This window comes from Mycteria americana, chromosome 3 (assembly GCF_035582795.1).
Source record: "Mycteria americana isolate JAX WOST 10 ecotype Jacksonville Zoo and Gardens chromosome 3, USCA_MyAme_1.0, whole genome shotgun sequence".
Taxonomy (NCBI): Eukaryota; Metazoa; Chordata; class Aves; order Ciconiiformes; family Ciconiidae; genus Mycteria; species Mycteria americana.
This window is the reverse complement of record NC_134367.1, coordinates 51,289,330-51,313,255: the sequence shown is the minus strand read 5'-3', so window position 1 is coordinate 51,313,255 and position 23,926 is coordinate 51,289,330. Positions and strand designations below refer to the sequence as shown.

The 23,926-nt window shown below is 44.8% G+C and overlaps 1 protein-coding gene across 1 annotated transcript in view; it reads left to right on the top strand.

Annotated features, from left to right (window-relative positions):
* The window catches only part of SCML4 (Scm polycomb group protein like 4), a 46,429-nt gene extending 30,300 nt beyond the window's left edge, over nt 1-16,129 (top strand). The window contains exons 5-7 of the mRNA XM_075497327.1: nt 1,447-1,716; nt 10,383-10,528; nt 16,004-16,129. Coding sequence (XP_075353442.1) covers nt 1,447-1,716; nt 10,383-10,528; nt 16,004-16,129 — 542 coding nt within the window. The remainder of the gene's footprint in view (nt 1-1,446; nt 1,717-10,382; nt 10,529-16,003) is intronic.
* The last annotated feature ends 7,797 nt before the right edge of the window (nt 16,130-23,926 follow it).

The following is a 23,926-nucleotide window of genomic DNA, read 5'->3' as shown; positions in this document are numbered from 1 at the left end:
CCAAGGTTTTTTTTTCAAAGGAAAAGAGTAAAAATGTTAATTAAAAGGAAAACTCTATTATATACAGCCTCAACATGTATTAGCGATGTCTGGGGTTTGGGTCTTGTAGCATAAGTTACAGCATAAATTATTGTTACTCAGTAAGGCTGCACAATACGTTGGGAGGAGAGTGTTGCTCAGGCAGAGGAGGAGATGTGCGACACGACATGGGTAATTTCACCCTGCTCAGATGTGTCTGGAGGGAGAGTACGCATGATGAGGAAAGTGGCATTTTCAACAGCTCAGAGAAACATCATGGGGCAATGGGAAGCACTTTCCTAATCTGGGGGTTCCCTGCCTGCCAGATGTTAACACCTTGTTTCACCCAGTGAGAGTGGGAATCTCTGAAGTGCAGGTTGCCAGTATTTGTAGGGGTTATGTGAAGGCTTGGATCTCAGAGAGGTTTCCAGAGGCTCTGCTTGTATTCCAGTGGTGGTGGTGGTGGTGGTGGTGGTGGTGGTGGTGGTGGTGGAGGAGAGGGTCCTGGGGCTGGGTGAGGGGAGGGCTGGTTCTGCAGGGAAAATGGCAGTGGGAATGAGGAGGAGGAAGAGCTTTGACTATGTTTTGTGAAGACAAAAAAGGCAAGTAGGAAGGAGCTTGGACATTGAGGCCTGTCGGGAGGAGGCCCAGAGGGCCAGTTGGGACTGGCCAGAGGAGGACGATGACACAGACATGGAGGTCTCAGTCCAGACAGCAAATCAAGGCGGACCTGGACACGGACGTGATGCTGGCATGTGTGTCTGAACCCGAGCCAGGTCCAAGTGACTCACACGTCTCTGCCCATGATAAACCTTGGGCATGCTTGTCAGCCATCAAGCCTCTTCTCCTTGTGGGATACCGGGCCCGATGCATGTCTGCAGCTGAGGATATTTTCTGATTAATTTTGGTAATTGCAGCCAGAACTCTTTGGTTTATTACCTTCGCTCCCTCCTACTGGCTGCCAGGTGTTATGAACCCAACAAACTGCCTGTCCTGTTGTCCTCTTCTGCCTTCTTCCTTTCAACTTTCATGTCTTTAAATGAAAGACAGAGCAAACAATAGCTGCGCAATCCTCCAGTCTCGGTGGTATTTGGGGCGCACCATGAGGCAAATGGGACCTGCCAGTCAGTGGCTCAGGACTTTATGGAGAATATTGCCATAAGCTGACACAGATGAGTCCCATCAAGCCATAGTTTCCCTGTTGTGACTCTACTGACTTCTCAGTGGTTGTGCTTCCCTTCATTATTTATTAATTCTCAGCAAGGATCCCTCCTGGAGCCAGCTGTCTGTACAGAAAGTTGGAAATGGAGTTAAACTTTTTGCCAAAAAAAGGGAATTTTGGCAAAAATATATATATAATTTTTTCAAGGGCTGAATTAAAACTGGTTCTGTTTTACTCATGTTTCTTTTGTGTCTTGGCTTCCTGAGCAGAAACGGTCATACCTGAGGACTACCTGGTTGATCCTGCAAACATGAAGCGGTACAGCGCGGATCCTGCCGATTCTGCCTTCGGTTGTGTGGGCTCCGTGTACGCCATGCGGCAGAGTCCTGCAGATGGACGTCCTGCTGGAGGCTCCTCTTCCTCCTGTAGCCATCGTCCTGCCCAGATGTCTTCAGGGGGATCCTCATCTACTGGCCTGCGGCATCAGACCTCCAGCCCAACGAGGAACGGGACCTATCTTGAAGGAAACAGAAGTGGTAATATAACATCTTCCATTTAGCAATGTGTGTTGCTATGCTGGTGCCATGCTGGAGTCTTAACTCATTCCCAAATTCCCAGGAAAATTAGTGAAGTGCGTCTGGGTTGACATCTATCCAGACCACACACGCTTCCATTTAGAAGGAGAAATAATAACCTATGTAAACACAAGATCAATCTGTTCATCATTAAGTAAAAAGGTGAATGTTTTCTAATGCTGTTATTAATTATGTAAACACACGTATTATGTATAATCGTGTGGCAATCACAACTGCCATTATCAACTTACACATATAAATATTAATATATAAGGCATGCCTCCAAAAGATTGATACTGCCTACAGGCAGGTACCTGTTATTTGTGTGACACCAGCTGTGTACAAGATATGATGCAGAGCAAACCTAAACATTAGTGCCTACCTCAAAACATTTTAGCAAAAGGTTTTGCTTCCTAGCTGCGTGGTCCATCCTGCCCTTTTAATCATGAACCAGGCCAGAAAAAGACTGCCCAGCAAAACATATATTTTTAGAAATCATCCAGCTCACTGCTCAAGGCTCTTTTATCCTTCAGGAAGCAAAGTCATAAGAAGTTTATCTGCAAATTCAAGGGATGCCATGAGAACCACTGCATTCAATAACCCTTCTTCTTCCCTCTCTTTGTATTTTTGTCCAGTTACTCTGCTAGGATTTAGGTTTGCTGCATCGGTTGCTCTGCCCATTATCTATATTCCCTATTAGCCATGATTTTTTTTCTCTAGAAAAGACCTGGGTTCATCAAATGGGTTAGCTAATTCCTGAACTTCTGTTAACTTTGTCTTTGTTTGCATTTTCCAAGTTCTCCATTAACAGGTCTTTATCAGTAGTGATTCGAATAGTGCCTTCACCCCTTACTAATTATTCAAGCTTCATTTATGCATTTTTCATCTTGAAGATAGATCTAACAAAGGAGTTGAATCTCAGCCATTCTTAAGTAATTAATTTCTTTCCCTTCCTCATTTATTAATGGAATCTACTGTCACTCTAGTATTTTTTTTTTTTAATCTTGATACATTTGCAGAAGCCTTGCTGCTTCCCCTAGCCCCTTTGTCTACCATTAGCTCATTACACCATCTTTCTGCCTTTGCATTTCCCCTGGAAATTGCAAGTGATTCTGCATATTCTTGCTCGGTAGCCACTCCAGAGCCTCCTTCCAGTAGCTGCAGATCTTTGCATAATTCCTTCACATCCCTCACTTCCTCAACACCTGTATTATTTCTTGTTCCTGAACTTCTACTATTTAATATTTTAGAACATTATTCTTCCAAAATATGTATTACCAGTATTTACCCTTGTATTTCTTTGTTTATCTAAGTTTGCCTTTCTAAATATTCAATACTTACCCAAAACCATCACTTACTTTCTTATTCTCGCCCACTTGTTTCCTTGGTTTACCCTCTGTTATACAGAGCACAGCTAAGCGTTTGGTTCTCCTCATTATTTTTGCTTTACTTATAGAGTCAACTTTACTCAAAGCAAAATGGGTAGTATAGAAATGCACTGCTGCAAACAACTTTTAAAAGGTGGTCACTAAGAACTGGGGGCCTCAGTTACAAAAGAAAAGGAAATGAAAAGTCACTTTCTTTCAGATCTTGTTCAGTGCCTCTTGGGCAGGCATAATCAGGTGCTGGGAGGACAAGAGGCTTACTGTGCACAGGATTCATTTTCCCCTCTCCCACTGCTTCCCTAGAGCCTGCTAGGAGAACTGGCACCCTTTTGTCAAGCTTTTTATTTGGCAGCTGCGAGGAGCCGAGATTTAACAACATTGTTACTTGCTTGCTTTGAAAATCTCTATCATTCTGCTTGGGATCAGTTGTTATCTCTTTGTAGTACATAGGAAGGGTCAGAGCAGTTCAGAACAAAGGTCTGTCTAGCTGTGCATCCTGTCTCCAGCATGAGACAGCAGCACACCCCCAGGAAAGGGATAAGTGCAGAGATGGTGGTGCTTCCCCACTACCCTCTCCGCCTTCACAAATTTGTGGCTCAAGTGTTTCCTGAACAAGACGTGGTGGATTCATATTTAGTAAACCTTCATAGATTCTTTTTCCCTGAATCACCCAATGGCTTATTGAATACTTTGCGCATTTTCAGCATCCACAAAATACCATGGTAGAGTTCCTGTGCTTAAAAATGTGTTGTGTGGAGAAAAGCCTTGGTATCAGGGGTTTGAATCTATGTTCAAGGGACTGAAGTGTAAAATCAGAGCTCCTTAAGCTTGCTCATCTGAATTACTTTCCTTTCTTGTTTCTGACTGTGAATGCCACTGTTGCCCTGTCTCAAGAAGTCATACAGTGGCCATGCAACAGGCTCTGCAGGTTCCTATATTTCTCTAGCTTGAAACATATTAAAGCACTTTGAGGAGCAGAGAGGAAGAGATTGCTTTTGGACCAGGCACCTATGATATTTGGTTGTCTTTGAAGCAGTTACAGGTGACTTTAAGCTGCTACATACGATACTTTGGGGTAACAGGACTCATCCCAAAACTGCTTAGTATGTTTTATGTGACATGCATTTGACACTTGCAAAGACTAGCTCATCCGGGACCTCTGGGATGTTTGGCCAGCTCAACAGCAAAGGCTCCCTAAAACTGACAGTTATGCAGTGAACATCATTAAAATGGTTGTTAATTTGTTGATATTGATCATTTACAATTATTAACAATTTATTAATCCCAGTATTATCCATTGTAGATTAGGGTCTGCCATAAAGGTACATGCAAACCCATATGGAGATGGGTTTGCTGGCAAGGTCTCAACAGGAGGAATAGCAATCCCCTGTGCCCTACCAATATGCACCGCTGTACGTCAGCACAAATGGCTAGTGCACGTTTGGGCCACCACCATCCATCGCATTTCCTCTGATCCACTCAGCTGCTTTCTGGAGTCTCCAGCAGAGAGTCTCCTGCAGTCCATGGCAGGAGCTGGGTCCTCTGAGGCAGAGGAGAGCCATTTGCTCTCAGACACAGCCAGGCAGTTTTCAGTGGCTGTGATGTGGAACACAGTCATCCATGAAGTCAAGGTGCCCACAGATTCATTACGATATCACTTCTAGCATTAAAGAAACCGTGCTGTTTCCAGTCACAGCCTGGTTTCCTCTCCCACTCTGTTTGCAATAGCATCAGCTCTCTAACAGTGGAATTGCCACCGTAGATTCGTACAAAGCATTGCCTGCTCCTCCTTAAAATTAGAGACTGTATTTCTTCACAGCTATCATACTTTCACCCACGACACTGCTTCCACTATTACTGCAATCCCAGACTTTAAAAATACACATCTTTCTGCAATTGCCTTAGTGCAGCCACACTAGAGTTTAATTACTGTCTTCACAAAATCTCTCTTGCAAAGGTCTTTGGAATCTGCGCTCTCACTACGATGCTTCTGTGTGTTCTTTTTCCTCTTTCTAGGGATAATTTATATGCTGCTGAATCATAAGTGAGCAAAGATGAGTAAGTGGTGCATGCCAGTCCCTGTTCTTATCCTTCTCAGTTTGCATACTGACAAGGCAGGGATGGGCAGGACTCATTAAAAAGAGGAAGAATTTCTCTCTGAAACCTCAAATCAATCTTCTTTATTTATGGATATTTTTGAAAAATACATTGCCTTATTTATCATGGTGGGCAAATATCATGGAAAAAACCATAACCATGAAACATATCTCAGTGCATAGCAGAACATGTCTTTCAAGCGGAATGGATGAGATTAAACCTCAAAGCTCTCATTAATGTGATCGGAAGCTTGATGCCTAATTCTCCATGATTATGCTAAAAAATTCAAAAAAACCCCCAACTTCATTTCAGAAAGCCAGTTGGGGCTGCTAACAGATAAACATGCACTTTCCTGTCATCATTTGCCAAATTGAAGCTCTTAAATTAGGGAAGGAATAGTCAAGGACATCATAAACCTTTCCAAGCCTGCTTACATAACAAAAAAGCCTTTATTCCAAGTATGAAGAATTGCATGTTCAGCCACAACATAATAACCTTAACCTTGCCCTGTAGCTTGTTATTTTTATGTAGATTTTATTATCCAATATTAGCAGTTAATTATTATCACCTGAGGGCCTTTGTTAAAGAGGCAATCCTGCTTGCTAATACATTTATTTCCTGAAAACATTTGGGAGCGCAGGGTTTGAAGTTTCTCTTTTTCCAGAATAATACTGCAGGCACCCTGCGGGAGCTGGATCCAGCACCTCCACAAGGCAGTGGCAAAGGAGCTGCTGACAGCCTTGCGGGGCTCAGCGCTGGCTACCACTTCTCCAGCAAACACAGCCTGCCTGTCAATTTTTGAGGACATTTACAGCCTGAAAGGTTTGATGCTTTCAGTGAGCTGCCTATTTTCCCCCCACCCTGCAAAACAGAGGCAAATCAAGAAAACCCAAATAAATATTTAGCCCATGGCTGCATCTCATGCAGCTGGATGCCGGGCTGCTCTTGCAGTGGGCAGAGGAGCACCTGCAATGGTGCATCCCCACATGGTGTGTGTTGTGCCGGGAGTGGGAGCAGCCGCCGCGCTGGTGGGACGAGGACTCTGCCTTGCCACACCGGTGGGACGAGGACTCTGCCTTGCCACGCCACGGGGTGAGGCCACCAGCCAGGTGGTGCACAGCATCTCCTGCAAGCACTTGCCAGTCCAAATCGACGTGCTAAGCCCAATCTTCTTTCCAGAGCTCTCTGCTGATTGTGGCTCGTCAAACCCCCCTGTGCCCATAAGCATCCTGTAATTGTGTTCTCCCACACACCTGCGTTTCTGATGCCTCTCCACTTCTCTTGCTTGGTGTGCCCTAGACTTTTAGAAAAGTGTCTCCTACAAAGCCTTCCTCCTGTCCTTGTTTATAGTGGGAGGTGGTTTGTTTTTTAAAATAATTCCCATTTCTCTGCGCCTTTGAGGGTCTGCTACTTTTGCTTAGTTTCAGTAGATCTGCTGCTCCTTATTATCTGCTCCAGTGCAATCAGAGAGAACCTTTTAAAATTTCATTCCCACCCCCTTCCCCTGAGGCAAAGGAATCATTTAGGCCTGCAGCAATATTAAAGTTCATCTGTCACTCCCTTTCCACTCTTATCTATCAATGACCGTACTCCCTCTGGGCTCTGTTAGTTTGCCAAGAACATATTTAGGGAGTCTGTTATTTATCTTTCCTTCTTTCGCAGGTTTAACTCCATTTTAGCATCAGATTTCCTTGTCATGCCTCTACAGCTGTTGGTCTGTTGGCTTTCTCTCTCTCCATCCTCCTTCTCAGGAAGGTCCTGAGGCCAGAGGTGGGAGGCAGAAAAAAGCCTGTGTGGAGTGAGAGCTCAGACCAAGCCAGGCCACGTCTTTCCATCAGCTTTGCCGGGCTTTGGCCACTAACCTGGTATCTCCAGCCATTTCTGTGCAGGCAATGGTCTCGACTGGGATGCCCCAAGACCTTCCCCTGCAGAGGAACCTCTTCACTCTCCTTCCCCAACACCGCTTCAGGCAGGAGGGGGAAGTGCTTCCCTCCGATTACCTAAATATCCATATCCCATTCCATTAATTTGACAAATTTTTGCCACCTGTCAAAAACAGGAAATTGGATTTGACCTAGATTATGATCTCTAAAAATAATTATTGGTCGCGAGCACTCCCAACTCTTTGTAATCTGAGTATTCATTATCAACTTGATTAATTCTGATGACAGGATGGCATAGGATACCCGGGAGACATGAGAATTCCTCATTTATCTAATTCTTAGGTTAAGTGTGAATGCCTTCAGATAAGAAAAAATGTATAGTACTTGCCCTGCTGCCATCAAACACTTTTGTGCTTAATATAATCTTTCAGCAAAGTGATGCTATTGAAACAAACCCCATGCCTTTGTGTAGACACGAAATTATTTATTTGCTTTTGTAAATAGAGAGATTACACTTAAATGTGTAAACTATGATGTTAAAAAGCCAGAGTAAATTAAACAACAAAATACATTTTAAAAGATATGGAAAAACAGATTGTTTCCAGACTCACCAGCTACAAACTGTGTTCAAGATATTTGTCTGCAAGCTGGTGGTATCCCAGTTTTACTAACAACATTTAAAGGTAGCCCCTTACACACAAGTAAAATAACACATCTTAATTCATGAAAAAGCAGCAGAGAATTCAGGACTTGATTCTAGGTAGGTAAATAAAGATGAAACAATCTTTGAAGAGTTAGTATCTACACATAATTCTTGTTTTTGTATTATTATATTATACCTCAGGTAGGGATTTGAAAGGGTTATCTTCACCTGTGAGGGCCTGGAAGAGTTCTAGTCATGCTGTCTCTTTAGAAAGGTCATTTATATATTTGTCTTTAAAAAATCAGATTTATGCTATTGATTGCTAGATTGAGAAGGAGTGAATAGAATTCCCCTGTCATTTCAACCTTTTCTTCTCATCCCCCTTCCTTTCATTACAGATATTTCCAGTATCTGTGAAGGCTCCCAGCCGCTCTTGGGGCTCTCTGTTCCCCTTTGCCCTTTCCTGGCATTTCTGGAAGCAGTAGGTTGCAGGCAGGAGTCACTGGGCCGGAGGCTGCTCTCTCTGTGCCTGGTGTGAATCCCAGGCGAAGCCCCCTGGGCTTTCCTTACATTCATACAAATTTAGAGGGAAAAAATGTGATCCTCAGTAGTGGCACAACATCTCCCCCGACCACATTATAGCAGTAGCATAGAAACTTCTGCAATCCTTTGGGCATGGCCAAACCTTTCTCTCCCCCCTCTATTTTCCGGCTGGTTTGCGAAAGCCTGGTTTTCTCCCTGACCTTTGGTTTGAGGTGCTGAGGTGTCCAATATCTCCACACATCAGCTGGCACCCGGACCATCGGCAGATCAGGTAGGGGAGAAATACTCGCCCCTCTGCCTCCAAGACAAGTCTCAGTTCTCCCAGTTGTCCCTGACAAAGTTACTCAATGTTACTGATGATCCAGGGGTTGGCCAAGATTACCCTGCTCGTTTTGCACTCTTTGTCTTCATCGTTTCATGCCAAAGGCTCCAGATGGTGTCTGTACCATTGTGTATTGCATTTATTCTGTGAGCGGAGCCCAGGGTCGCCTGAGTCCATACGAACACCAATCCTCGCTGCCTAATTAAGAGGACCTGCGGCTATTCCTTGTCCTTTATATCCAGAACAGTGACTTAGCAAATGAGTGTAATTATCATGATATTTACATCACATCCCATTATGAAGCCCATCGACCAGATTTGCACATTCATAGCACTGCTGCTTACTGGAGTTCATCCTTCGTAACTGCAAAATATACCTCATTACATTATACTGTAAGATGAGCATGGCGGCAAGAAAAAAAATGACCAATATGCACATAAAGCCATTATTGTGCATATATAGGCAGATCCTCAGCTAATATAAATCAGCATGGCTCTACTGAAGTCAATGGAATGACAATCTACATAAGCCACAAACCCTGCCCACTACATTTGCTCACAGGCATTAGGATCATGTTTTGAGTCACGCATGGGGATTCTCATACATTTGATTTGTCTTTATAAGCTCAGTATTTCTCTGGAGAGCTCAGCCCTTCTCCCCTCAGCAGCTCTGATTGCCCTCTTGGCTACCTGGGGCTTCTCCAGGCTCCAGTTTAGGTATCTGTGGTCTCCCTTTACTTGCACTCTTCTGTTTCCTTTTCTGTCTTCTGTAGTGCCTGCTTGCTTACCATTTGCACCTCTCATTAAAAACTGGACCTTAATGGAAAGAGATGAGCACGTCCGGGCAAGTAACATTTTATACATCTGTGTGCTGCTGCCTGCTAATGCAAAGTTTGCTTGGTGTCGATATAAACAAATTTAAACAGCTTTCCTGTAACCTAGCATAATATAGTTCTTGTAATAGTGAAGCAGCATAAGTGGGGGTGCAAATTATATTCATGTGGAGGCTGAGATTTATATTTCTGTGGAGACTAAGAATAAAAACATAAATGCACTTTCATTCCAATGTGCCTTTATTCACTTGATTTAAAGCTACAGCAAGCCGAAGTGACCTTAAATCATCCAGGGCTTATACCATTAAAAAGTCACATGTGCAATGTTCATCTTCGCGTGTTTTAGTAGCTTTCCAAATAGGCATTCATTAGGGACCATCAGCTTCGTGAGAGCCTAAGATTAGGAGGATATGGACTAGCAACCTTCCTTTAAGCTCTAAGATAAGTCTGACTATCTGAACGCAAAGAAAAAAAACCCTATTTGCTAAATCCTGATTTTATCCTCTAGCCTTCGCATTCAATGGCAAACTCCTTTGTTTAGTGCTGAAGCGCTTTCTCTCCAGGTGGGAGGGTGGTGTCTTCTTCAGCCAAGATCCCCGCTGCTTGCAGATCAGACAGCAGGGGCAGCTCTGTTTAAGAGCCTGGCAGCTGGCACATTTTTCCTTCCCCAGCAGGAATCTGAGGGTTTCATGTTTTTTAATGCAATTCGCCAGCTGGGATCGTGTCTCCTGATAAGCAGTCAGATCAGAAACTGCTCCAAGTCCCCTTCTCTCCCCACCCCACCATCTCGGGCTGATACTTGCACACACAGATCCAACGTCCAATGCCACAGTGAGGCTGCCATACCACTGCACACTCTCAAACCAAGGAAACTGCTGCGTGCCATTGTAATACGCTGTTGTGGGCTTTTTTGTACCAATAGCCTCAAGTCCTTCACCAGAACGACAAGACACAGCTCGGCCATCAAGCAAGAATCCTTTGACCTGGACAGTGGATGACGTGGTTTGGTTTGTGAAGGATGCAGACCCTCACGCTTTAGGTCCCCACGTGGAGCTCTTCAGAAAACACGTATGTAGAAGGCTGCCCTTAACTGCTTCTGGGTAATTTAAGCCAAGTGCATGGGCAGTCCCAAGAGATAGCCAGTACACATCACACACACCACCTCAGCTGCCTTTGGCTGCTATAAGCAGTGTTTGTGCTTAGCCAGGTTGAAGGCAGGGCCCTGCAAAGTGTTCAGCACTGCTGGGGGGGTTGGGTTGAAGCAATGTTCACTTATCAGCCGAGAGGGTGGTCAAACACTGGAACAGGCTTCCTAGAGAGGTGGTCGATGCCCCAAGCCTGTCAGTGTTTAAGAGGCATTTGGAAAATGCCCTTAATAACATCCTTTAACTTTTGGTCAGCCCTGAAGTGGTCAGGCAGCTGGACTAGATGATCACTGTAGATCCCTTCCAACTGAACTATTCTATTCTATTCTATTCTATTCTATTCTATTCTATTCTATTCTATTCTATTCTATTCTATTCCATTCCATTCCATTCCATTCCATTCCATTCCATTCCATTCTATTCTATTTATCCTTCAAAGGGGAGACACTAACAATGTCTTGAGAAAATGCTTACTATTTATTCCCAACTATGCCAGCGTAAATTGTTTCTATGCCAAGCCTAAGAGAAAGCACAGAGGATCTGATGCTCATTTTTCATTGTCACATTGGCACAAAAAAGCCTCATCTGAATGACAACTTTTTCCCAGGATATCTATGATTCTTCTCTGAAGACCATTTTTAATGTGTCTTTAGATATTTAGCAGGAGAAACCCAAAACAACCAAGCTTTTAATCTTTTTCCCCTCAGTATTATTTAACTACATAACCAAATTTAACAGACCTGCTGACTCACTGGAGAATATGACAGTTACTTTTGCTAGGCAATCGCCAGTGATGGAAATTATATTATCCTTAATTAGTAAAGGGGAAGACTGTAAACACACATCTCATCTGGAGTTTTTCGTTCTGCTGCTGTAGTTGGAGTTGGCACCAGTGCATCTAATAGCATCTTCAGCCTCCTCCTCTTCCATCCCTCCTTGATCAATTCAGTCTGACTATGAAAATGGATTTTACCCTAAAAGTGACTCGTTTGTGTTCAGCTGGAGGCCATAGCTTTGGATGTAAGTGCCTGGACCTAGGTCTAAACGAGGTCCCCAGCCCTGACTCCTGAACAGCGTCTCAGGTTGCAAAGCAAGCGAGAGAGCTTGATCACCAGGTCCCACTCCTTGCCCGTGTGCCAGCAGGGACGGGTGGGAATGTGGGGCTGCAGACAAGAGCTGAGGGAGACAACTGATGGACTTCCAGCTACACCCTGGCTGCAGAGTTTCCAGGTACTGAGGAGAGGAGGTGGCTGAGGAGCAGATGAAAGTGAAGATGAACACAGGGCTCGATGTCTGCTCGCCCTAGGCAGGTGTTGAGGCCATCTGCCATGCTGCAGACAGGCCGGTGGGATGAGAACAACAGAGCAGGCACAGTGGTGCTACGACGAAATCTGCAATTACAGGTCAGGTGCCAGCCTACTTGGGTGCCAGCCTCCTACAGTTTTTGACCCTGTTAATCATGGAGAGTGGGTAATCTCTTCATAATTGAAAGGACCTATTTTTTAGTATGAAAAATGTATTTTCATCTCTTTCAGTGGTTTTATAATATGCATATTGATGCATATTGATATAAAAATTTTTTTGTTGGCAAAATATGCTTTTTTTGTACCAGATGACATACCCTGCCTTCTGCAGAGAAGTCAGATCTGCCTTATAAGCTGATAATGAAAACATGGCCTATGTTGGCCATGTGGGTAACCAGGCAGATAAACAAGCCACCTTCAGATTTAAAGGAACTTGCTATAGCATGAGGTTTTGAGACTATCAGAGGGGGCTGTGCGTCAAGAGAAAACTCTTCATGCAAGGGAGAGAGAATTGCCATGGTCTGAGGCATATGGGTACGTCCCAAAGAAGAGAAACATTTAAAGTTTGTCTTGTAAATATGGAAAGTGCAAAAGCAGCGGCTTTGTCTATTTTCCACTTGTAGCAAAGGATGGCGTAGCATGCTTTTATCTAGCAACAAGGCAGTGACACGCTCCAGGCAGTCATGGGCCAGCTGCACTGGAGCATGCCACGATACTACAGCTGCTCTGTGACCAAAGAGACCAAGCTAAATTGCCACTAAAGACTGTCCCTGTCATCCTTTGTTGAACACCCAGCACCCATGGGCTCTACTTATCATTGGTTTCCTTGTAAAATACGCCGTAGGTGTGAGAACCTGGGTAAGATTGCCACACAACTCGATTCAATTACGCCTTCGAGTTATATATGTCCCTGCAATTTTTCAGCCTTCGAATCTCATCTGGATTAGCACGGAGACCCCAGGGGTGAGAGACAAGTGATTAGTCCATTAACCTTAGCCATATCTTCCTGTATGTTCAATCTTTCTATGAAGCAGGTGCGTAATTTACTTAGAAGCACTTACTGTCATTGACCAGGCCCAGCTACCACCTGAAATCATTGCTTTGGCAATCAACTCATCTGAGCTATGACACTGGGAGGGAGAGGGTGGTGGGACCACCAGGGTGAAAAGGCTGGGGGAGGTATCCTGTGTGCGGGCAGTGCTCCTTCCCGCTGCTATATTAAGCCATTTGGGTGCTGACCGCAGTCCCCAGAGCCGGCTCTCCCAGGGAGCAGTAAGGAGGTGCAGCCCTCATCCTCCACGGCTGCCATAAGCATTGCAGGATGACTGCGGCTCTGCTCTTCCCACCAGGAGCAGAAGCTTTTCTTCTTGCCAAGACACCCAAGGAGCTCTGTCACAGGCGGCTCCTCAGATTGTCCACCAAAGACCATGAAACTGCCTCCTACTTCCCCTCTGCTCTTCCCTGCTCCCTCAGGGACGTGTGCCGAGGAAAGGCTAGCCCATAACTGATAGATCTTTTGGTCTCGTGCAAAGGAGCCGTCGGCCTGGCAGGGACCTCGTAATAGCACTGCGTGAAAGCCCCACGCAGTGCTCTCTCAGCAAGAAAGACTTGGTAGAAAGACTGAGGGAGGGAAATGGAGAAGGGGAAAGAGTTACACAGGGAATTAGCAGGTAGAAAACTTGAGGTGGAAGGGATTGAAGCAATTCAAGCAATTGAAGCAAACTGACAGTTTAATTATGGCCAGTGATTGGCAAATGCATGTATGAAGGAGACAAAAACCTTTGAGTTTAACATCATTTATCAAATTTATTCAAATAGAAACCTGTCTCTGCTAGTGCCAGACATCAGACTTGTGAGCATGCATCTTTCCCTAGACCTTCATCTTGAGTGTTTGAGCACTGACCACTGAGCTGCCACTCGGTGCACTCCTGTCGCAGGTGGTGGCCTTACCAGGGCTGGTGTCTGTTCATGAGACTGCAGAATACAAAAGTAGGGAGAGATATATATATATCCCAAGCAGGACATAGATCCTGAAGTCTTTCATTTTACTCAGAATTAAGTGCTTAAACACCTGTGAAGATGGGGACTTCAATCTTTCTCATGAAAAGCCTCATCCTGGGGGACATCCACCACCAGGTGCAATCTTGTTTGCGTGGCACAGGGTTTGTTTAGGGGCTACTCTGCTTTTTGAACAGTATCCTCAGAGTAAGTGCTGCCAGAAGCCAGCAGAAACACAGTAATATTCTTGCAGGTGGAAGCTGTATGGTTATACCCACTGTATCATGACCTCGCAGCTCATATGTTTGCTGTGTCCATCCCCTTGCAGGAACATGGCAATGATCTCCTGCAATAATCTAACTTGCAGTGGGCCAGATCTCAACTCATGTGAGACAAGCTAATTGCACTGATGGCACTGAATTTTACCAGCTCCTGATCTGGTTCAAGATCTTCTGGTGGGGCTATTGCAGATTTGGGGACCATGCTATAGAATCCTTCTCTTTAAAATTATTTTTAAAAAGGCTGACACAGTAATACTGTAGAGAAGTCAAGCCAACAATCTGCACAGGGACATGGCTAATATGGGATATTTAATTAGATATGAACGCTCCCTCTGGCATACTATTGTCACGGAGTTTAATTTTGACCCCTACACGGTAATAATAAAGGAAATAATAAAATGCTGAACTCAACATTTAGAAACAGCTGCCTCCGCACCAAATCCTTGACAGTGTTTTTACCCTATCGCACCACAGTTCCAGGAGTTTGTTTTTCTTTCTTATGCAAATACTAATTACATTTAATACTTGTTCTTACTTTCCCTTAGCTTCCTTAAAATAATGGGAAGGAGAGGGGGAAGGTGAAGAGAGTTTGTACTATGGATAGAGTGGGGGTTGCAAAATGAAGAGCATTAATTGATTGAGTTAATCAGAAAGTGACCTTAACTGCTCATCAGCTAAATCACCTCCTGAATGGAATAATAATGATCAGGGCAAATTAGGATCCATAGTATTGCTTAATTAGTAGGTAATGGATCACAGAGGAAAGATCTGACCATCACAAACAGAATAAAATATATACAGCATTAGTATGTCTGCATATGTGTGATCTATGCACACACACATAGCACTTGTTATGTTTTAGCTCTGATGGTCTGAGTATGTAAGTGTGGTGGAGGCTGTGGGGAGGGGTAGTATTTTTTAGCAGATCCACTAATATAGTTGGGAAAAAACAAATAAGCTCAGGATCCAAGGAAGGACAGTGTAGCTGAAAGCTTCTGTGTTTTACAGTCCATAGTAAAACACAGTCCATTTCTCTGTGCAGCCAAGCTACTTTGTGCTCACTTTGCACTTTCAAAAGGTTTTCAAGCCAACAAGTCTGGGATAAAAAACTAAACTTGGTGGTAATTTCCTCCACTTACATGATCACAGAATCACAGAATCGTATAGGTTGGAAAAGACCTTTAAGATCATCGAGTCCAACCATAAACCTAACACTACCAAGACCACCACTATGATGGTTAAATGAAATTTGAACAAATTTTATTAATAAATGCAATAAAATAAGCAAGTTACTACTATCTTCAATTTAAGAAAAAGAAACATACATATATATATGTATATCACCAGATATAAGTGCACTGGGGATATGTGAAACATGCAGATAGCCAGGGACAAAGCTGGAACTGAGATTCCGAGATGAGCTATTAGCAGTTCATGAGGCCACATGCCTCTCCCTCTCTCCATCACTCACTCCTTTCTCTCAAGGTTGACTGCCTTTTCCCAGAATTGGGCTTAAAGCAACCCTGATTTTTTTTTAAATCTTCATGTTTTAATTGCAAAATAATTGAAAACCTAGACAAACCTTACAGTTCCTTGAAGAATAAAAAGTACTATTTGATTAACCCCTCGTTTAGAGTTTCCTTCTATCATACCTCAGATTTCAATTTTTTTAATGAAATTTCAAAATGCATGACATTTCCACGAGTTCTACTCTAAAAGACATGCTGTTTCGGATTCACCTTGTTTAATGTGTCAGGACACAGCACTGGAAGGAGGTTAACACATTTTGATTCTCTTTCTCTCTTTTGAAACCAGGAGATTGATGGCAATGCTTTGTTGCTGCTGAAAAGTGACATGATCATGAAATACCTGGGGCTGAAACTGGGACCTGCGCTGAAACTGTGTTACCACATTGATAAGCTCAAGCAAGCCAAGTTCTAACAATTTCTTGAACAACAACAGAACCTGACCTAAATCTAGACAGAAAACTAAAGGTAACATGTTGCCTTACAGAAATGCATTCATTTGCAGATTGTTTTTCCCTCTTTTTTAACAAAGACTTTCTCTTTTTTAATATTTGTGCATTGTCACCTTTTTTTAATCCAATGGGGTCTTTTGAGCTGCTTTGTGTTAATAATTTGCCAAAAAGTATATAATTACAATAATTATTTTGTATCATTAATATTATTATGATTATAGTAAGTCCTATTTTTGTAATCAGAAGTGAGAAATCAAAAACAAACACAGCTATGGCATACGCTGAAGACTGCTGGAAGAGTAACCAAGAGTCCCTCACTTGCCATGGGTCTGCCTCGGAGGAGTAACCGCTGACCCGCATCGGCTGGGCTCCAGCTCCACCACCGATGTTCAAGGGCTGGAAAAGCGCAGCGTTTGGTCACCTGTTGTCTGATGGGAACTGCCCCATGTCTTGCACTATCTGGAAAACTTGAATTCTTCACCTTAAAAAATAAAAGGGAAAAAAAAAAGAAAGTTAAAAAAAAAGGAAAATGGGGAAAACATGGTTTTTTGCAGCTGAAGTACTTTTTCCCACTAGAGGGAGCAGCCCTAATAGACTTGAGGCTGGAGCACTGATGCCATGGTGCTTTCTGTCTGATGAGCTTTGACCATCACGACTCTCCTATCGAGCACATCTATAAATACCGACTAGGAATCGCAGGGTCCCAGCAGGATAAGCCTGTCACCGTTTACAGATAATTAATTCAAGAAAAGCCCAAATGCAGAGAGTGATTCTGACAGGATGTTTCCCGTTACGCCGAAGAGGGGGTGGATGGCTCCCACGGTGTCTGGCGTGCTCAGCTGTCGGCTCCCTTCCCTGAGCCGTTTCTGTCTGGCGTACCGTTTGTGGCACTCTAAGAAAAAGCAGAATTTCTGCTTTTGTTTCTGTTTGCATTTTTAAAAAGTGAGGGAGCCGGGTGGGAGCGTTCCCCACGAGGAGCTGGCCATGCAGGGCACACCTCTGCACTTTGCAGCGATGGTCAGGTCTGGGGAGGATGCTGTAGGGTCGGTTCCTGATTGCACCCCAGCTTTCAGCACATACGCAAGATGTGCCGGGCTTTCCGTCTCAAGCAGATTAAAAATAATGCTCTTCTGCCTCTTACACAAATCCAAAAGGTGCTCATTGATATACCATGTAGCCAGGCAGGAGAAGGACAGGTCTCGGGCTGAGGCGGTAATTTGTGGCGTGGGTATGCCCTCATTTTCACCCTTCACAAAGGAGGATGACGAAGGGACACATCCAGACAGTTTAAACCCTTAGTGCATGACAAGGAGAGGTAGCAAGTGTTTGCAAGTCATGCAGGTGATTTTAGAGCTAGCCTCAACCGAATTGAGAAACGGGGTCCTGATAATATGCAAGACGTCATACTGTCCAACCCTGTTTATGCGGAACAGACTATTACCAAAAATACCTCATGGAATGAAATTCAACATGATGCATGTTGCTGGACTAGAACTCCTACAAAAAGATACCGGTTCAAGACCTAATCCTGAAAATCCTTAACAATATGAGAAACCATATCGCACAAGACTTTCACTAAACTCTTGGGGACTACTCCCCCAAATTAAAAAAGTTGTCTGCATACATTTGCAGGATTGGATCTTTACAGGACTGACCAGCTTTCAGCAAATCCTGTCTGCACGGTGAAACATCTTTAATAGGAATAGCTGAACAAGTGTGTTAAATGAAAAGTCGTATACTATCAAGTGATGTAATATACTGAACCCTAAACATACCGATGCTTGGAAGGTAACACCCACCCGCATCGCTTTGTCTCCATGGTGTAGAGAACGGAAATCTGTTCAGCCGGCTGTCTGGTTGAGGCAGAGGTGACTTCCCATCAATATCAAACCTGTACAGTTCATTTTTTACTCTTATACTTTTAAAAAAATGAATGTTTTCCCCACAAAGGTCCCCAAAATATGTAAAAATCTTGCTGTATTAGTAATGTCACCTTCAGAGAGTCCTCAATCTTTTTCTTTTTTTTTTCTCCCCATAATTTTGAACTTAGTTAACCTCTTTTTTTTTTCAAAAGGTGATTTTAATTCCTCCACTTAAAAACCCACCTTGCTGTAGTATATCAATAGTCAGAGCTGGTTAGACTTTATCAGATGGCTTCAATGCTGGAAAATCCCACTTTATCAAAATCAAAACTCTTCATAAAAGCATGTCACTTTCTAACGTAAAATTCTATTTAACTGAAACTACAGCTTTCAGTAATGTCAAAACATCATTTTGACATTTTGGAAATGGAACATTTTTGTTCCAGGATGATTTTTGCATTTTGTTGTATTTTTCTGGAGAATCTGTAACCTCACATTTTGTTCTGAGAGTGGGGAAAAAACCCCCACAGCTACAGACTTTCCTGAGCAAGAACCTTCCCATTCAGCTCTGTGTCTCACCCCTTCCTTCCACCTCCCCTACTCCGGACATTACAACTGAGAGAGCGGGCAATACCGATGCAGTATTTATAGACTCCATGGGGGCAATGGTGTTCCTACATTTAATATGCTGAAATAGTTTTCACGTATGTATCTGATGTATACAGTCAGTGGTGCTATCTCATTCGATATGACACTTGTAGGTATGACATGATATTTAATGTTCTGTCTTTTACAGGGGAGGCAGTTAGTGGATTCATTTTACATGTAAGTAACGCTTATAATAAAAATTCCTCGCTGCATGTTTTTCTTTTTCACTGAAAGGCAATTAGGAGGCAAACATTACTGCAGTAATACTGCAATTATAACTAATTTTTCTCTTTCAAGTCTTGTCGGTGAGGGTAGTTAAGCAGCTCTGCTGGACTGAGGGTGTCAGGCCATTTCCTCAGAACAAGCACTAAAGAGCCAGAACATGCATGTCAGCCGCTTCTCCATTAGCTGCTGCTTTAGACATTGGTTGTACAAATTACTTCGCTTGCTATTCCGTTCGTAGCTCTCGCTTCAGACTGCAGCCGACCCAGCTGTATTTCTGAACTCTTCCCAACAGGTGGGTGGATGTGCATACCCTTAAAAGCAATACATGTGCCTCTTTTCTACTTCTAAGCACTCATAGCTGGATCAAAAGGCACTTTGGTTGCTTCAGGCACTTTCAATACTTTAATAAAAAAAAGCAAGCAGGCAAAGTCTAAGGATTTGAGGAGAGCTCTTCCCTTGCTCAAGCGCCGGCTGCAGGGCGTTAGGAGCACAGAGCCAGCGGTCCCAAGCACACCATCTTCTTGCATCTAGCGTGGCCGGCCAGCTCAGCCTCTGCTGCGACACAGGTCAGCCACACCGCCTTCCCACCCACCTGCTGTCACGGGCTCTTCTCTCGCACCAACAAATGCCTCCTTCCCCAGCCAGACCTAACTGAGTTTCAAGAAATGCCTCTGGGAATGCCTCCTCCTCTCTGAGCCCACTGTCTCGCTTGGCAGGCTGAGGACCGCAGCGGCCCTTGCAGTGTTAGCAGCTTTGCTCAACGTGATTAATGCAGGTAGGCACCCTTGGGACTGCCATGTAAAGCATCACTTTGGGCTGCTATTGCCCTTAAACTGATCGCTGAATTTCTATAGGTTGTCAGCAGTCTTCATGAGTTACACTTCTTTCCTTCTTAAAGAAAGGATGGCTGTGAGAGATTAAGTAGAACATCATCAGCAAAACCAGCAATAATCAGCAAAACAATATGAAAATGGCCAATGAAGTTTTGGCGTGAAAAGATGCCTCTCTTCGATTAGCAGCAGGAGCACAAACAATCCTCCGGTTCAACCAGTGCCGCCCAGGCAAGGCAGGACGAAAGGACAGCACGGGAGCAGGTGTACGGCTGTAGAGAGGGAGCGGCTCCCAAGCCTGGCCCCGACGCCGGCAGCCACGGATGGCCTTTCCTCTCGCCCGGCACAGCCACCCTGCAGCCCCTTCCTGCCTGCGAGCTGCGTCCCCTTCCCCGGCTGCACTGTCCGGGGGCCGAGGGAGCTCAGGGAGGAGTTCGTCAGCTCTTACCTCCCCAAATCATACCCCAAAACATTCAGTTTATTAGTTAGTGCCTTCTTTTCTTTTTTTCCCCCTTCTGCCTCTCTCCCCTCCCCCCTCCTTCCTTTGAATGGCTTCTACTTGGAAAAAGACATCAGGAGGGAGATCCCCCCGGCCCCTCCAGGAACCTGTGGGTGACCCCCCCAGCTCACCCCACAGAGGAGCATCTCTGGGGTCAGACATCCTCCTGGACACAGCTGGTCCTGCCCTGGCACCAGGAAGGGAGGCGAGAATTAAATGCCCCCTTTTTATTAATTAAAATTAAATGCTGTTTGGGTGCTCCCCCTCTCCGAACCGCAGCCTCCCTCCCCAGGGCTGGTTGCTCGGCTCCTCCCCATGCAACGAGGAGGGAGGCAGAGGAGATGCCCGAATGGGCTGCCCGCCGCTGGCTGGCCCAGCGGGGCGGCAGGTACAGCAGCATCAAAACCAGCCACTACCCTGGCTTGGAACTGGTTTGGTTGGAGAGAGGCATCCTGCCCAGGGTTTCGGTCCAGAGGATTTTGCTGTCGGTTGTTCACGGGTCGCACTCCAGTGTTTCGGTCTGCACGTTCAGTCTGTTGCTGCGAGGCTTTTTGTCTCCTCTTGAGCTAGTGTTAGGGGATTGCTCTGCTGGCACAGGCTGCTTCCACATCAACAGGCTTGGGGTTGCTAGGGAAATAAGTCATAATAAGCACTTTTGGGGCAAAAATTCAGGGAAATGGCAGGTCAGCAAGAGCCTCTTTCCCTTTCCAAGCACTTCTGTGCGCAGAACCTTACTGCGGCAGCTCCAGAACGGGGCCCACACACCATCACTCCCCATCACTGGCAATTGGGTCATATGGAGCTGTACGGATTTTCCTTCTCTCAGCGAGAAATGCGGTCCCAAATTCACACACCGTCGCCAGAGAAAGCAGGCAAGTCACTGCACACATTGCCTCTGATCCCTTGCGATAGTTGCATGCTGCTCTCTAATCCACGCTCTCTTCATGGACAATTGGAAACCGATTCCCTTGGAAATCTAAAATTTTGCTTGAAAAAGAATCACTTTTATTCACTGCCATGAGTTAAATATTATGGAAACATGTCTGCTAACAATTTGCTTTGTGTAATTTGTACTAATGCTAATAAGCAACAGCTGCAACGCTTCCTGTTGTAAATTCTTTTGTGGTTGCAGCGGTATTATCACATCTGTACTTCACAAATCTGATAGACTCTAGCACAACTTGCTCATTCTGGCCCCGGCTCCAGCAAACCCCTGTGCCTCAGAAGCACGGCTACGCTAACGTGAATTTACAGTCTCTGTCTCCCTTTGTTCCCAGAGCCTCCGCTCCCCACCAGGTGCCTGGAGCTGGAGGGGTGGGTGGGGATGTGGTAGCCCGGAGGTCAGCCGGTGCATGCATGGTGTGGTTGGGAGGGGATTGCTTTTGGCAGAGACATGGCTGACCAGCCAGCTTTATTGCAGTTCAAGCAGACAGGTTTTGGTCAGAGGCTAAGTGCAGAAGAAATGTGATTTATTGAAGAAAAGGAAAGAAATATTAGCGTGTGATAGACTGCCACCATAAGACTCAAGCTGAAACCCAAGAATCTTTCAACTGTAATCTAAAGAAAAATGTTTCCCTCACTCAAGACGCTAAATAAAGCATGTTAGGCCAAACCCAGGTCCCACTGAGGTCCGCGTAAGTTTTTCTATTGAATTCATAAGACCGGGGCTTGGCTCATAAAACAGGTCAAGCTTCAGCCACGTCCCATAGTAACTAGAGCCTAACAAGCTATTTCATCCTCCCTTACAAAGAGTGGAGACAGCCGCCGCTGGCCAGCCCCCTCTCCCCTGCTCCCGGGAGAGCTGCTAGCGTCCGGGTCGAGAGCTCTTCCAGCTGCACCTCTACCTGATCCCGACACCTTCTCCAGTTAGCTTTGTGCTTTAGCTCCGAGTTTCGTGGCGGGTGGTTTGGGTTTTCCACTTCGCAGCAAACCAAAGCCCGTGTGCTGAGGATTTCAGCCGTGCCACTAGGCAGAAACTCGCCTTGATGTGAACATGACTTCACTGGGAGATTTCCACACGTTCCTGAGGCAAAGCTCTAGGTGGAATTTAAAAATAAAACTTTTCAAAATCCGTCCCAGTGACCCACAGTTTTTGGCTCCTTCAGCATCCACAGCACTTCATCATACTTCAAACGGCTGAGGCTCTTGGTAGTGCCATAATCGGACAGGAATAGCTCACGGGACTTCAGAAGAGAGTCTCTGCCTACAGAGTCTTGCTCCTCTTGGTCTACGGGTAGCTGCCAAAAAGCAGCATTTAAGGCTGGACAGGAGAGCGCGCGTGTCTCTGTGTGTTGCTCACAGAGGCTTGCCTGGCTGCACGGACAGGTTCTGAAGCGAGTGAAATAAGAGCAGGGCAGAGCAGCTAGGAAGGATGGGGCTCAAAAATGGGCAAGTCTCAGGCTTCACTGGGATTCCCGTGTAGTTTGTGCCCTGTCTCCAGGCTTGTACTGAACGTTCCCTGCGTAGAGCGGTATGTCTTTATTACCCAGAGTCTTCCCTTGGTGTTACAAAGAACTGGGATCATGCTGCCCTTTGCTTTTTGAACATGAAATACGGGCAGCCAGCTTCGTGTTGTCAGAGATCTCCAAAAGAGCGGGGAATGGGAAAAAGCAGAAGTCCAAGCGGTACAGGAATGAGGACATTTCAGAGTGGAGCAGTTTCACAGCTTTCAGTGTCTCTCAGCTGAAACACAGGAGAGGGGGAGAAAAAGGACTTCTGAATTGCAGGGAATCCAAGCCAGTGAAAGACTAGTGATTAATTTTATCCCTCACTTTGATGGTTTCCTGATCTGTAATGTGTTTTATGGCCCTGAGCATTTGCTGCAGTGGCAGTATTGTGAATTGATCCATGTGTCCAGGTTCCACTGGAACCAAATGACTGTCTCTAAAACCTATCTGTCTTCTTCATGGCTTTTCTAATGTATTGCAGCATCCACAAGGCTTCTGATCAGCTTGGTAAGAGTCAGTATTTAAGGAAAAAGATCTTTTTTTCTTTTTCTTGTGGCACAAAAACTTCAGAAAGCAGCTATAGCCATAGCTGTGTGGCAGGTCAACATACTTTTGTTGTTGTACAACAACATACAACATACAACAGGCTTTTCAATTTATCCCTCTTAGGAACCTAGTGGTAAAAGAAAGTTTCTTGCTTACCCAGTCTATATGCTTACAAGGAGTCGCTCTAAATTCCAGTCTTCCATTGACACTACTGTAAATTTAGTAGTTATTCCACATTTTTACCAGTGTAAATGAGATCAGTATCTGATCTACTAACAGTTCAAATACAAGCACGTTAGGCTGCTGTTATCAGAACTCACCATCAGTATTTGTGTCGCAATAGCATGTAGAGATTGTGTCCGGTGCTGTGCAGGCATACTATGGGACACTCTACCTGCCCTAGAGAGCTGACAGCCTCATGCAGCAAAAGGGACAACCTAAGGAGAAGGGTTTCCTAGAGGCAGTTTTCCTTCCCTGTTGCAGATAAATGCTTAAAACAGATGGAAGTCAATGGCACGTGAGGGGAAAATAGCAGAACACTGAGAAAAATGAAGCAAAACTTCCATGAAGGTGAACCGTATTGCCTCTTTCCCAACGTTGTTAAACCCGACCTTTGGTGAAGCCAGAAGTTTGAACCCAGACCTCCTGGTCTGAATCTAGTGCCTTACCCACAAGACATCCGCTCTCACCGTACTCCAGCCTT